This window comes from Leopardus geoffroyi, chromosome C1 (genome assembly GCF_018350155.1).
Source record: "Leopardus geoffroyi isolate Oge1 chromosome C1, O.geoffroyi_Oge1_pat1.0, whole genome shotgun sequence".
NCBI classification, from domain to species: domain Eukaryota; kingdom Metazoa; phylum Chordata; class Mammalia; order Carnivora; family Felidae; genus Leopardus; species Leopardus geoffroyi.
In genome coordinates, this window is record NC_059328.1 from 75,195,767 (window position 1) to 75,207,399 (window position 11,633).

At 33.3% G+C, this 11,633-nt stretch overlaps 1 protein-coding gene across 2 annotated transcripts in view; it reads left to right on the forward strand.

The window, feature by feature from the left end:
* The window catches only part of PKN2 (protein kinase N2), a 130,434-nt gene extending 122,206 nt beyond the window's left edge, over window positions 1-8,228 (forward strand). Inside the window, exons 19-22 of one of the 2 annotated variants that reach the window (XM_045478171.1) lie at window positions 1,613-1,755; window positions 4,996-5,103; window positions 5,476-5,556; window positions 5,642-8,228. In XM_045478171.1, the coding sequence (XP_045334127.1) occupies window positions 1,613-1,755; window positions 4,996-5,103; window positions 5,476-5,556; window positions 5,642-5,845 (536 nt within the window). In that variant the 3' untranslated portion in view covers window positions 5,846-8,228. Of the gene's footprint in view, window positions 1-1,612; window positions 1,756-3,113; window positions 3,649-4,995; window positions 5,104-5,475; window positions 5,557-5,641 lie in introns of those variants that run through there. The other variant, XM_045478172.1, reaches the window with a different exon arrangement.
* Window positions 8,229-11,633: the final 3,405 nt, after the last annotated feature.

The following is an 11,633-nucleotide window of genomic DNA, read 5'->3' on the forward strand; positions in this document are numbered from 1 at the left end:
CATGTTGTTGCAAATGGAAACATTTCTCATTCTTTTTAATGGCTGAGTAATATTGCATTGTGTGTGTGTGTGTGTGTGTGTGTGTGTGTGTGTGTGTGTATGCATATGCATGCCACATAGTCTTCATTCATCTACTGACGGGTGCTTGGGCTGCTTGCATATTATGGCTATTTTAAATAATGCTCCTGTAAACAGAGGGGTGCATATATGGTTTCAAATTCGTGTTTTTGTATTCTTTGGGTAAATACTCAGTAGTGTGATTACTGGATCATAAGGTAGTTCTATTTTTCATTTTTTGAGGAACCTCCATACTGTTTTCCATAGTGACTGCACCAGTTTGCATTCCCACCAATAGTGCACAAGAGGGTTCCTTTTTCTCCACATCCTCATTAATACTTGTTTCTTGTGGCTTTGATTTTAGCCATTCTGACAGGTGTGAGGTGATATGTTATTATAGTTTTGGTTTGCATTTCCCTGATGATGAATGATATTGAGTGTGTCTTTTGGCCATCTGGATGTCTTCTTTGGAGAAATGTCTGTTCATATCTTCTGCCTATTTTTTAACTGGATTATTTGTGGGGTTTTTTGGTATTGAGTTGTATCAGTTCTTTATATATTTTGGATGCTAACCCTTTATCGGATATCTCATTTGCAAATATCTTCTCCCATTCAGTAGGCTTTTAGTTGGGTTTATTGTTTACTTTGCTCTGCACAAGTTTTTATTTCAACGTAGTCCCAATAGTTTACTTTTGCTTTATTTCCCTTGTCTCAGGAGAAATATCTAGAAAGATGTTGCCACTACCAATTCCAGAGAAATTGGTCTCTTCTAGGATCTTTATGATTTTAGGTCTCACATGTAGGTCCTTAATCCATTTTGAGTTTATTTTCATGTATGGTATAAGAAAGTGGTCTAGTTGCATTCTTTTGCATGTAGCTGTCTGATTTTCTCAACACCATTTGTTGAAGAGACTTTTTCCCATTGCATATTCTTGCCTCTTTTGTCAAAGAATAATTGACCGTATAATTGTGGGTTTGTTTCTGGGCTTTCTATCCTGTTCATTGATATATGTGTCTGTTTTTGTGCCAGTGCCATACTGCTTTGATTACTATAGCTTTGTAGTATAACTTAAAATCTGGGATTGTGGTACCTCCAGTTTTGTTTTTTCTTCTTCAAGGTTGTTTTCGTGGTTAACTCTTGCTTATCCAAGGGTTTGCATTTTGGTATTCTCCAAACTAAATGTTATTTTTTATAATGAACCAGATAAAATATTTTAAAGATTGAATTGAAAAGATGATAAAAATTGAAGCTCAGAATCAATTTTTTTCTTGTAACTTCTTAGCATCATTTGTAATGACAGAGAAAATAAATAAAATGAAGTGTGAAAATTGCACTTCTTTATTTTTACCCATTAATTAAATAATAGAGTTACTGTTGCACAGTTTTCTCTGTACCAGTCCTTAACATTTTCTGTAGAAGTCTGGTATATCTTAAGTTTGGTCACCATGCACAAATGGAACTTTAATTTTGCTTCCTAAGGATATCGTCTAATTTTTTATCTGTTGGGCTAGACTTTTTTCTTTGCTAACAAATGCTTAAATTGTACCTTTTCAGGAATGGGATATGGAGATAGAACAAGCACATTTTGTGGCACTCCTGAATTTCTTGCCCCAGAAGTGTTAACAGAAACATCCTATACAAGGGCTGTAGACTGGTGGGGCCTTGGTGTTCTTATATATGAGATGCTCGTTGGTGAGGTAAGCAGTATTAAATAGATGAGAGAGAAATTAGGAAAGAACAAAATATGTCATTTAGAAATTACTTAATATGTTTCCTGCGTAAGTGGAGCCTAAGTTACACATACTTATACACATTTATAATACACTAGTAATTGCCTGAAATTCTATATTACCTTCACTGTGTTTTTTAGGTTTTTATATTATCTGTAGAACTTTGAAAATCATATCTTATATTTCAGTATGCTGTAGTTATTTGTGTTTTATGAATTTAAGACATGGTCATATATAATTGATCATTTCATAGGGAATAACAGAAAGACTAATGAAAAGAATGTACTCTATACCTGTAACAAAAAGTCAGTTATACATTGGTCAGAATAAATTGGACTTGGGAAAGGGTAAATATTTAGACAAGTAACTGAAAACTGCTTACAGTTTGATCTTGGGATGATCTTGGGATGAAAAAAAAATGAGTTTGGTTCACTGTTTTGCAGTTTTCCCAGTACCAAAAACCTTCCTTGTACATTCTAGGCATGAATAAATTAGTAGCTGAATAAATGATTGACCAAATTATTGAATGTCAGAAATGTCTAAAGTTTTACCCTGTATTGTCATATAATGGCACCTATTTCATATAAATAAAGTATTTTAGTCCATCCAAATGACAGCCACTCTGGTATGTTATATTGGAGTGGATATTTAGGAAAGGAGGAAAAGAAGTAGCTAATTAAAATGTTTACCATGTGACGGGCACTATCCTATTTGCTTTATAAATATTAGCTCATTTAATTTTTCAGCAGCCTTTAATGAGCTCAGTACTAGTCTTAGGCCTATTTTCAGGTGTATAAGTGGAAACACAAAGAAGTTAATAACTTGCTTGAAGTCACAGAGTTCTCATGTGGTGGAGCTGCGATTTTTAACTCTGGCTCTCTGGTTTCCTATCCCTAAACCATTATGCTTTGTTACCTCGGGGTATGGAATCCACCTAACCTTATTTCTATTCTTAAGACCAGTGATTTAGTAAAATTTCTACCTCTATCTAGAAATGCTGCTATACAGTGTTTTAAGATGGAAAGATGTATTTTATCCCTAATCCACAGTGGTCTTTGCTTTCTAAGAATGCCAGAAGTACTCATAATAAAAAAAAAAAAAAAAAGAAGAAGAAGTACTCATAATAGTTGTTTCTGTAAGCTCTGACCTACTTGAACTTCCCCCCACCCCACACCTTTTTTCAAAGTAATAGTTTTGTTGCTTTGGGTTTTTTTAATGTATTCATTTATGTATGAGATTTAATTAGGTTACCAAAAATTACATGCTTGCTTAAAATTGACTCTCCATGTTAGCTCTGACAGGCAAAAAATGTGAATTTATTGCAGAATACTACAGAATTAAGATCCAATTGATTCTGCTTCCTCTTCTACAGTGACGGGAAAACTTGGCAATGAGCAAATGAAGAAGCTCCTGTTCTGTATTTTTAAAAAGAGCTTCTAATTGATTAACCTGTTAATTACTAGGATATAAAAGACAGTGGATCCAGCTATTCCTTCACAATTGTTTATTGCAGTTTCCTTTCTCTTTAGCACCTTTGTAAGAGGGTAGTTGGGAAAAGAACTAAACTTAAAACTCATCAGTACTTGATAGTTTTAAATTTACCAGTTTAACATTGGTAAAATTTTAGCAATAACTTTTCACTGTGATAGAAGTCAGGTTTGGCTGAAGTTTATGTCTAATTACTGTATTATTACAAAGATTTGAAAATTCACTGGATATATCATGCATTTTCAAATGTGTATTTGTGTTTGTATGGGTTTTGAGGACTGGAAGGACCAGATGCCCCTTCCTGGTGCCAAATGAGAATTGAAGCATCAGAGAAATTTTAAGTAAACTTAGATATTGGAGTTGCACTCTTGACATCTGAACAGACTATTGAATTCTTTTTATATCTGTTTAAAACATACTTGTTAGCATTCCATTGTTCATCCTGTTAATTTATAATCTACTTGCAGAAACAAGGAACTTTAACATCTTAATGAATATGTGGGTATGTCGTCACTCTTCAGGGATTTATAAAGTGACATTTTTTAAATACAAAATTGATCAAATAGACAAAAGTGTTTTGTATTACCACTTGAAATTCTGATTGAGAATTCTTGTGAAAAGGAATTTTTCTCTAATTTGCTGCTATCTCAATCCCAGAAAGAAATGATATTATCTCACATAGTAGTTACTTCATTTATCTATTTGATTTATTCATTTTGAGTGCGTAAATGAACAAACTAAGGTTTCAGTAAATGAAAGTGTGAAATTTCCTTACATATGAGCAATAAGATTGGCAGCTCAGCTTTAGGCGGTTGGGTTCTAAATTCATTTTCATAGATTCCTCAAGTCAAAGATTCTTCCCTTTCCATTGATACTGCTTTCTGCTTGGCTCTTATTCATTAATACTTTACAGGAAACAAGCAACCAAATCTAAGTCATCTCAAATTCTGAAATAGTAAGTCATATTTCATAATAACATTTCAATATATTTGAGAGTTATCATTTTGTGCATCAAATTGTTATACTGAATGTAATTTAAATATGTTTTTATGACTTAGGGTCATTCCTGTCAATATGAGCAACATTTTAATAATACTCTAACTGAAATGCCCCTAAGACTTGAATTTTGTTGGCAGCTGCTACTTAGTGCCGTCATTATGCCTGCAGATCTCTAATTGTGTTTTGCTAATTAACTTGCTATTGACTGTGAAATTCAAAGTACATCCTTATCAGATGTATTCCCACAAACTCTGAGCTTCTCTCTATGGTGACACTTTTTACCATATTTACTTTACCCATTTTTTTCTGTCTTTCCACAAGATTGAGCTTCTTGAGAAATGTTGATTATCTAAATAATTTTTACTATCTAGTATGCACTCAAAATATTGACTGTCTGGCCAGATAAATGAAAAAGTGAATTAAATAAAATAGAATGGAATTAAATTAAGTGAAAAAATGATATTGTATAATATAACCAAGTTTGTTATTAAAGTCTGTGAAATAAAGATGAAGATTTCAATAAGAGTATATGGTATATCCTCTGTATAATAGATCTGTTGTGTATCTTTTGTGGCTTCTCACAGTCTTTTCTTGTTTGGTGTTTTGGTAAGTTTTTTGTTTGTTTTCCTCACTACTTGGTTCTTGTCTGTACTTTGGATAGGTGATAAGATTTTACAGTATTGAAATTCATTTTGACTTACTCAGAGATTTTTTTTCTAGTCTCCCTTTCCTGGTGATGATGAAGAGGAAGTTTTTGACAGTATTGTAAATGATGAAGTAAGATATCCAAGGTTCTTATCTACAGAAGCCATATCAATAATGAGAAGGGTAAGAGCTAATGGTTTATAAACTGCTTAAGTTTCTTTTATTGAAGGACATTTCCCAGTTGGAACTTTATCTTTTTTTAATTTTAATTTTTATTTTTTTTACGGCAGAAAAGGCCTTTATTGTTTGCAATGGGAAATTAAAGAGGAGGGGGACACGACATCTCTGGCTCCAGGGGTGGCTCCCCAGACTTAACTCTTCACCCTTCCGGGAGAACCCAATTAGAACTTTAGAAGTTGTTTTTTAGTTCATAGATGTTGCATGGTTTAGACAAACACATACCAAAAAAAACATCTAAATCTTTGCAAGTTATGAGAGTCTTTATCAACGAAGTCACTGGTTTTATTTTAACTTTTATATTTTATATTGTGTTAGCTATTACGAAGAAATCCTGAGCGGCGACTTGGAGCTGGTGAGAAAGATGCAGAGGATGTAAAAAAGCACCCATTTTTCCGGGTAAGTGTGACAGTTTAAAATTTTTTGTGAAAATAGAAATTAAGTGTAGGAAACTAAACTGGTCATTTTATATTTTGTAATCCAGCTAATTGATTGGAGTGCTCTGATGGACAAAAAAGTAAAGCCGCCATTTGTACCTACCATTAGAGGACGAGAAGATGTTAGTAATTTTGATGATGAATTTACCTCAGAAGCACCTATTTTGACTCCGCCTCGAGAACCAAGGATACTTTCAGAAGAGGAGCAAGAAATGTTCAGAGATTTTGACTACATTGCTGATTGGTGTTAAGTTCCTAGACACTGTGAAACCAAGCAAACTAACTCACAAGAAGACCTCTTAACAATAGCAACCCTTCATTTGCTCTCTGTGCCACCAGTAGCTTCTGAGTTTTTTGTTTGAACACATGAAGATTTCTTTAAAAGTACTATTGTAAAATCTTCTTGAAAGTGGCTTCTTTTAATGTATTTTCAACGTAAATCTGAGCACTGGAAACAGTTTCATGGAGTTTAAGCGGAATGAACATCGGCCATGAAAACCTATCACAAATGAATACTTTTGGATCAATAGTCTATTTAAAAAAAAAAAAGAAAGAAAAAAAAAACCACTCTTCCACGGTCCCTCGCTATGCCTTATGCCTGCCTTAAGTGGAAGGAAGATTAATCATTTCACTTCAATTAGCTATATTTTACAAAAAGAACAAAAAGGGTTTGGGATGCTATTACTGTTCACACTTAGTAAATCTGTTCGAATAAGGCAAATGCTCTTATTTTTTTAATGAAATTACTATAATATCAAAAAAATGTAGTGGTAGTTTGTGCACATTTTTTGGCTTGTTTTTTTAAAAAAAAATGAATTGATGTCTTGTTTTATAAATTTTCTATATTTATTAGGAGAAAATTTTTATCTCCTTATCTTTACCAACCATGTAACAGAGCCTCATAGCTTTCCAACAGAGCTACTTGCCAAACAAGTTTTTGTTTATTAAACCATGCTGAAGCAAACAGGAACAACTAAACATCAGCATTTACTTAAAATTTTAAGAATGAGGACTTCTGATTAGCCTGAACCAAGATACTGTATTACCTGTATGCATTCCCAAAGTCTAGACACTCGATATATTCAATCATACCTTCTTCCAAAATCAGTGGACTAATTACTCCTTTTTTGATATTCGTTGTACATTTTTCAGCCCAGTTTATCTTATTCTTGTATCTACTGTAGAAGGGAACTATATCTGTTAAAACATAGGGATTATTGTTGTATACATGCTGTGAACATGTATATGTGCAAGTTGTAATGTATTCTATGTTGTAGGTTTATTATTTAATTTCACCACTTCATCACTTTTGTACAGTGGCCAAGCAGACACCTCAAACTCCAGCATTTACGTTAAGTGCATTTGTACATTTTAGGCCACTGGATCCAGATTTTATATTGGCAGTTACTGAGGGCAAAAGCAATATATTGTAACAGAATGTATAAATATTTTTGATAAAACAGTCTATATTTTATAAAATTATTATAACACTAAAGCTGTACCTCAAAAGTCTCAAAAATAATTTGATCAAATACTTTTTACAACTCTTCAGAGGATCCATTTGTGGCTTTTTTTAATGCTCTTAGAGGAAAGTCTTTTGGCAAGCCATGACTTTTCCACTTGCCTGGAGTTTTTTGGTTTTTTTGTTGTTGTTAGTTTTTGCATCCTTTTCCTCTCGTGTATGACTGCATTATTTTTCTTTAGTTCAATAATAACATCTTTAATTCTGTGCTTAGCATGTTAGGGTCATCATATCTCAGGAATAACAAGTTGTGAACTAACCATACTGAATTAGCCATTTAATCACAGTGATCTCATGTCTTAAAAATTGTTCAAATTTAAATTCTATGAGAAACATAAAAGCACATCGATTTGTAGAAAGTTTATCAATACTTCAGCCTTGCTAGGGTGTGCTGGCATGTTTTTGTATACTCTGAGAAGTTACAATTTTTCCAGGAATTCTTATTTCCTTCCAATTCTATTATTACCCAAGATTCTTTGGGGGAAAATCTTATAGAAAGAGGGAGCAATAAGTTGTTTAAAGTTATTTTAAAATGCCAGTTAATTTCCTTGTTAAAGGACAGGAGAGGATCTTAGCTTAATTGTCTGGCTTTAATTTACACAGTGTTAACACATTAAAAAAAAAAAAAACACTAAATACTTTTGAGGTACAGTCTGCTCACCTTTCCTGGTTCTCAAATATGCATAGAAAGCAATGTCTAAAATAGGCTTTTAGCATTAAAACCTGACATAGCATTATGTAACTACACAGTGTACAGAAGTTTTTTTTTTTTTTAATTGAAGTCAATCACTAAGAAAAAATTAGAGGGCAGGGTATATTCACACAATTAAGCTGAAGAAAGCACTAATATTTTCTGTAGTTTTAAAAAAATATATATATTTTAGTCAGATTTTAAATTTTTAAACTCTATAGAGTGTAAATATATTTTGCTATTACTGTATGTGTAAGTGACTGCTCAAGCACTTTGTAAGGAAATTATTAGTATATTTTAGAATGGTACACTATGCATTGAAATGAAATGTGCCTTTATGTCATTCTAAGAAAAAAGTGTTTTGCAGTCATAAATTACCACAAATGCACAAATTAAAGTATAAATAGATTATAATTTGTAACTTTGGTTTTAAGTATTTTTTCCTTTTGGAAACTTTCTGTTCGTCAAAATGTGTATTAGCTCTACTATATTCAAGATCTCAAAGACTAACTTTGCTTATTAGCCTTCTTGCAAGTGTTTTTGGTCCTGGGGAAGGGCAAAATCTGAGAGCGAACTGTCCACTTCACTGGTAGTAATGGGGAAAGTTTGCATTCTACCTCTGTAAGATCAATAACATCTTTTATTCAGTGGATATATATATATATATATATATATATATATATATATATATACACACACACACACACACACACACATATATATATATAATGCCTTCTGTGTGCTAGACAATGTGGATAGAAAGTTGAAGAAAAATCAAAATCTTAATAAATGAGGAATAGTATACATTAAAATTCAAGCACCAGTAATTCAGGATACCAGTAGTATCCTTTTGTTTGAGGTAACTTACTTTATTTTTAGGACCTGACCTTTCAGAAAATAGGTAAATGAAAACAGAATGCTAGTCATTATATAGTCCTCTTATTCAACTATTACAAATGGAATATTTAAGGAATATTAGGAATTATTAGGAATATTTTAAGATAGGTCTGTGCTATCCCTGTAGCACAAACTGAGGTCACAGTGGAAATTGCCATTTTATGTTAACTAGGTGAAAGCTGCATTAGAGATTCAAATCTAACAAATATTTTACAGGTGTTACTGATCTTTCCAAAGCAACTGAGGGTGAGTATGAGAGACTCAGAGGATCAAATGCCAAATCATGGATCATAATCTTAATTAAAATTCTTACTTTCTAGCTATCTTTTGAGATCTGCTGTATCTGCAAGTATTGGCCTTATATGTATATAAATATATGTATTTATAAACATATGTATATAAATATATACATATATAAATAGAGATAAGTTCTTAAATAACTTCAAAGTGTCAAAAATCTTGCATGATTTCCACTTCTAGTATCGTGACTAAATAGAAGCTCCCAAGACTGCCAGTAAAACACATAATTTGAGGCACTGCTGGTCTCATGAAAGGTAAGAGTGGTGTCTGGCAACCTCCCACCCCAAAACAAACAGACACACTTGAGCATGGATCTGGACAAGCTATAGCTTTAGTACCTAAGAATTAAGGAGGAGTGCCCAAGCACAAGAGTGAGAGTACTCAGAGTTTGGGATTGGAACTTGAGTCCACAAAGTAGGCCAGAGAAGTAGGAAGGTGGAAAGGGTAAAAGCCAGAATGGCAAGGATCTAGCTTTGGAAATGCAAACACTCAGAAGAGGTGAGGTTGCCAAGGATGGATTCCTATAGCAACGCCATAATGAAGATAACAAACCCTGCAATAGCAGTAAGACTTTTGTTCTGTTTAAATCCTCTAGAGGAGCTCAAGTTCTGATTTGCAGGTCGTTGTTTTTCTTCCAGTAGAATCAAATACTTTGTGAATGAAAGTTTCTCCAGAATGGGAACATAGGACTTCCACAAATTAAGATCAAGTACTACACTGTTAAAGGTCACGCAACACATGAGAAATGGGAAACTACCTTGAATGAGAGCCAACAAAAATAGTAAATTTCTATATCCCCTCCAAAATACTGCAAATATTCAAATTCTCAGATACAAAATATAAAATAGTTGTGTACAAAATATTTATATACCTAAAATTACCAGGATAAGCAAGTACAATGAAATTTTAAAGACATTAACAAACATTTTTAAAATCCAAAAATGAAATACATGACTGACCAAATTTGAAACTCAGTGAAGTGTTAACACATTAGACAGCTGAAGAGGCAACTGGAGAACTGAATGATATATCTGAAAAATCAATCTCAAATAGGTAAAAAGATAAGGAGATGGAAAATATGAAAAGAAGGTTAAGAGATATGGAAGATGGAGTGGAGACCCAAGAGTAAAGAATGGAAGGGAGGCAGTATTTGCAGAGATAATGGCTGCAAATTCCCCCAGAGATTAAAAATCATCCAGGAGGTAGGATATTCTCCATAAAGGATAAATATAAATAAAAGTATACATAGAACCATTGTAGTGAAACTATAGACCACCAAAGACAACATCTTGAAACTATCCAAAGAGAAAGGACTAATCGTCTATAAAAGAAAGACTAACAGCTGACTTCTCAATATTAACAGTGAAAATAGTGGAATATTCTCTTCAGAGCATTGAAAAACCAAATGTCAGCCTGGAATTGTATAGAAAGTGAAATTAGTTTAAGAATGAAAGCAAGTGAAAGTGTTTTAGTTTTTCTTTTTTTAACATTTATTTATTTCTGAGAAATAGAGTGCAAGCGGGGGAGGGGAGGAGAGAGAGGGACACAGAATCTGAAGCAGACTCCAGGCTCCGAGCTGTCAGTACAGAGCCTGATGCGGGGCTCGAAACCATGAACCGCAAGATCATGACCTGAGCCGAAGTCAGACGCTTAACCAACTGAGCCACCCAGGTACCCCCAAATGAAAGTATTTTTTAAAGGGTTTACTGTTAAAGGAGTCCTACTCTAAAGGAAGTGCTTCAAGAAGAGATGAAAGTGATCCCAGAATGGTGATCTAAAACACAAAAACGCTTAGGAAAAAATAAAATTGTAAACACTTAGGTAAATCACAATAAATGCAACTCAGTAGAACAGATGATTTGTTTCTTTGTTTTAAGTCAACAGAAATTCTAGACAGTAGTAGTAAAACAGCTGAGATAGGGAAGATCAGAGCTGAAATATTCTGTTGTATCATTGGGGTGTCAAGGTATTAATTAGTTAAATATACATTATAAAATGCCAGGGATATTCATGAGAAGAATATAGTGCATATAACATTCAAACCAAGAGAGGATTGTAAAAATAATTTCAAATATACCAATAATCACAATAAATGGAACAAACTTACTATTTAAAAACAAATTTCATTTTAAGTTTTATTTATTTTGAGTGTGTGTGTGTGTGTGCACATGCGGGGGAGGGGCAGAGAGATAGGGGGAGAAAGAGGATCCCAAGCAGGGCCCTTGCTGTCAGCACACAGCCTGACACAGAACTCAAAAACTCGCCAACTGTTGAGATCATGACCTGAGCTAAAACCAAGAGTTAGACACTTAACCAACTAAGCTACCCAGGTCCCCCCCAAAGTAATCGATTCTTAAAATGAAAGCCTGGCTTTATAATATTAGCAAAAAGATATGTCTAAAATATAAGGGAAGTTGAAAGTAAGAGTATGAGTAAAAATATTCAATGCAAAAACAAAAGTAAAGCTATGGTAGCTCTACTTATATCAAAACAGATTTTAGACCCAACATGAAAAAGTAAGTATCACCAAGAATAGAGTGTTTCTACATAATGATAAAAGATTCAATTCATCAAAAAGATATACTAATCGTGTGTGTATTTAATAAAGTAATCTCTACATAAAGCAAAA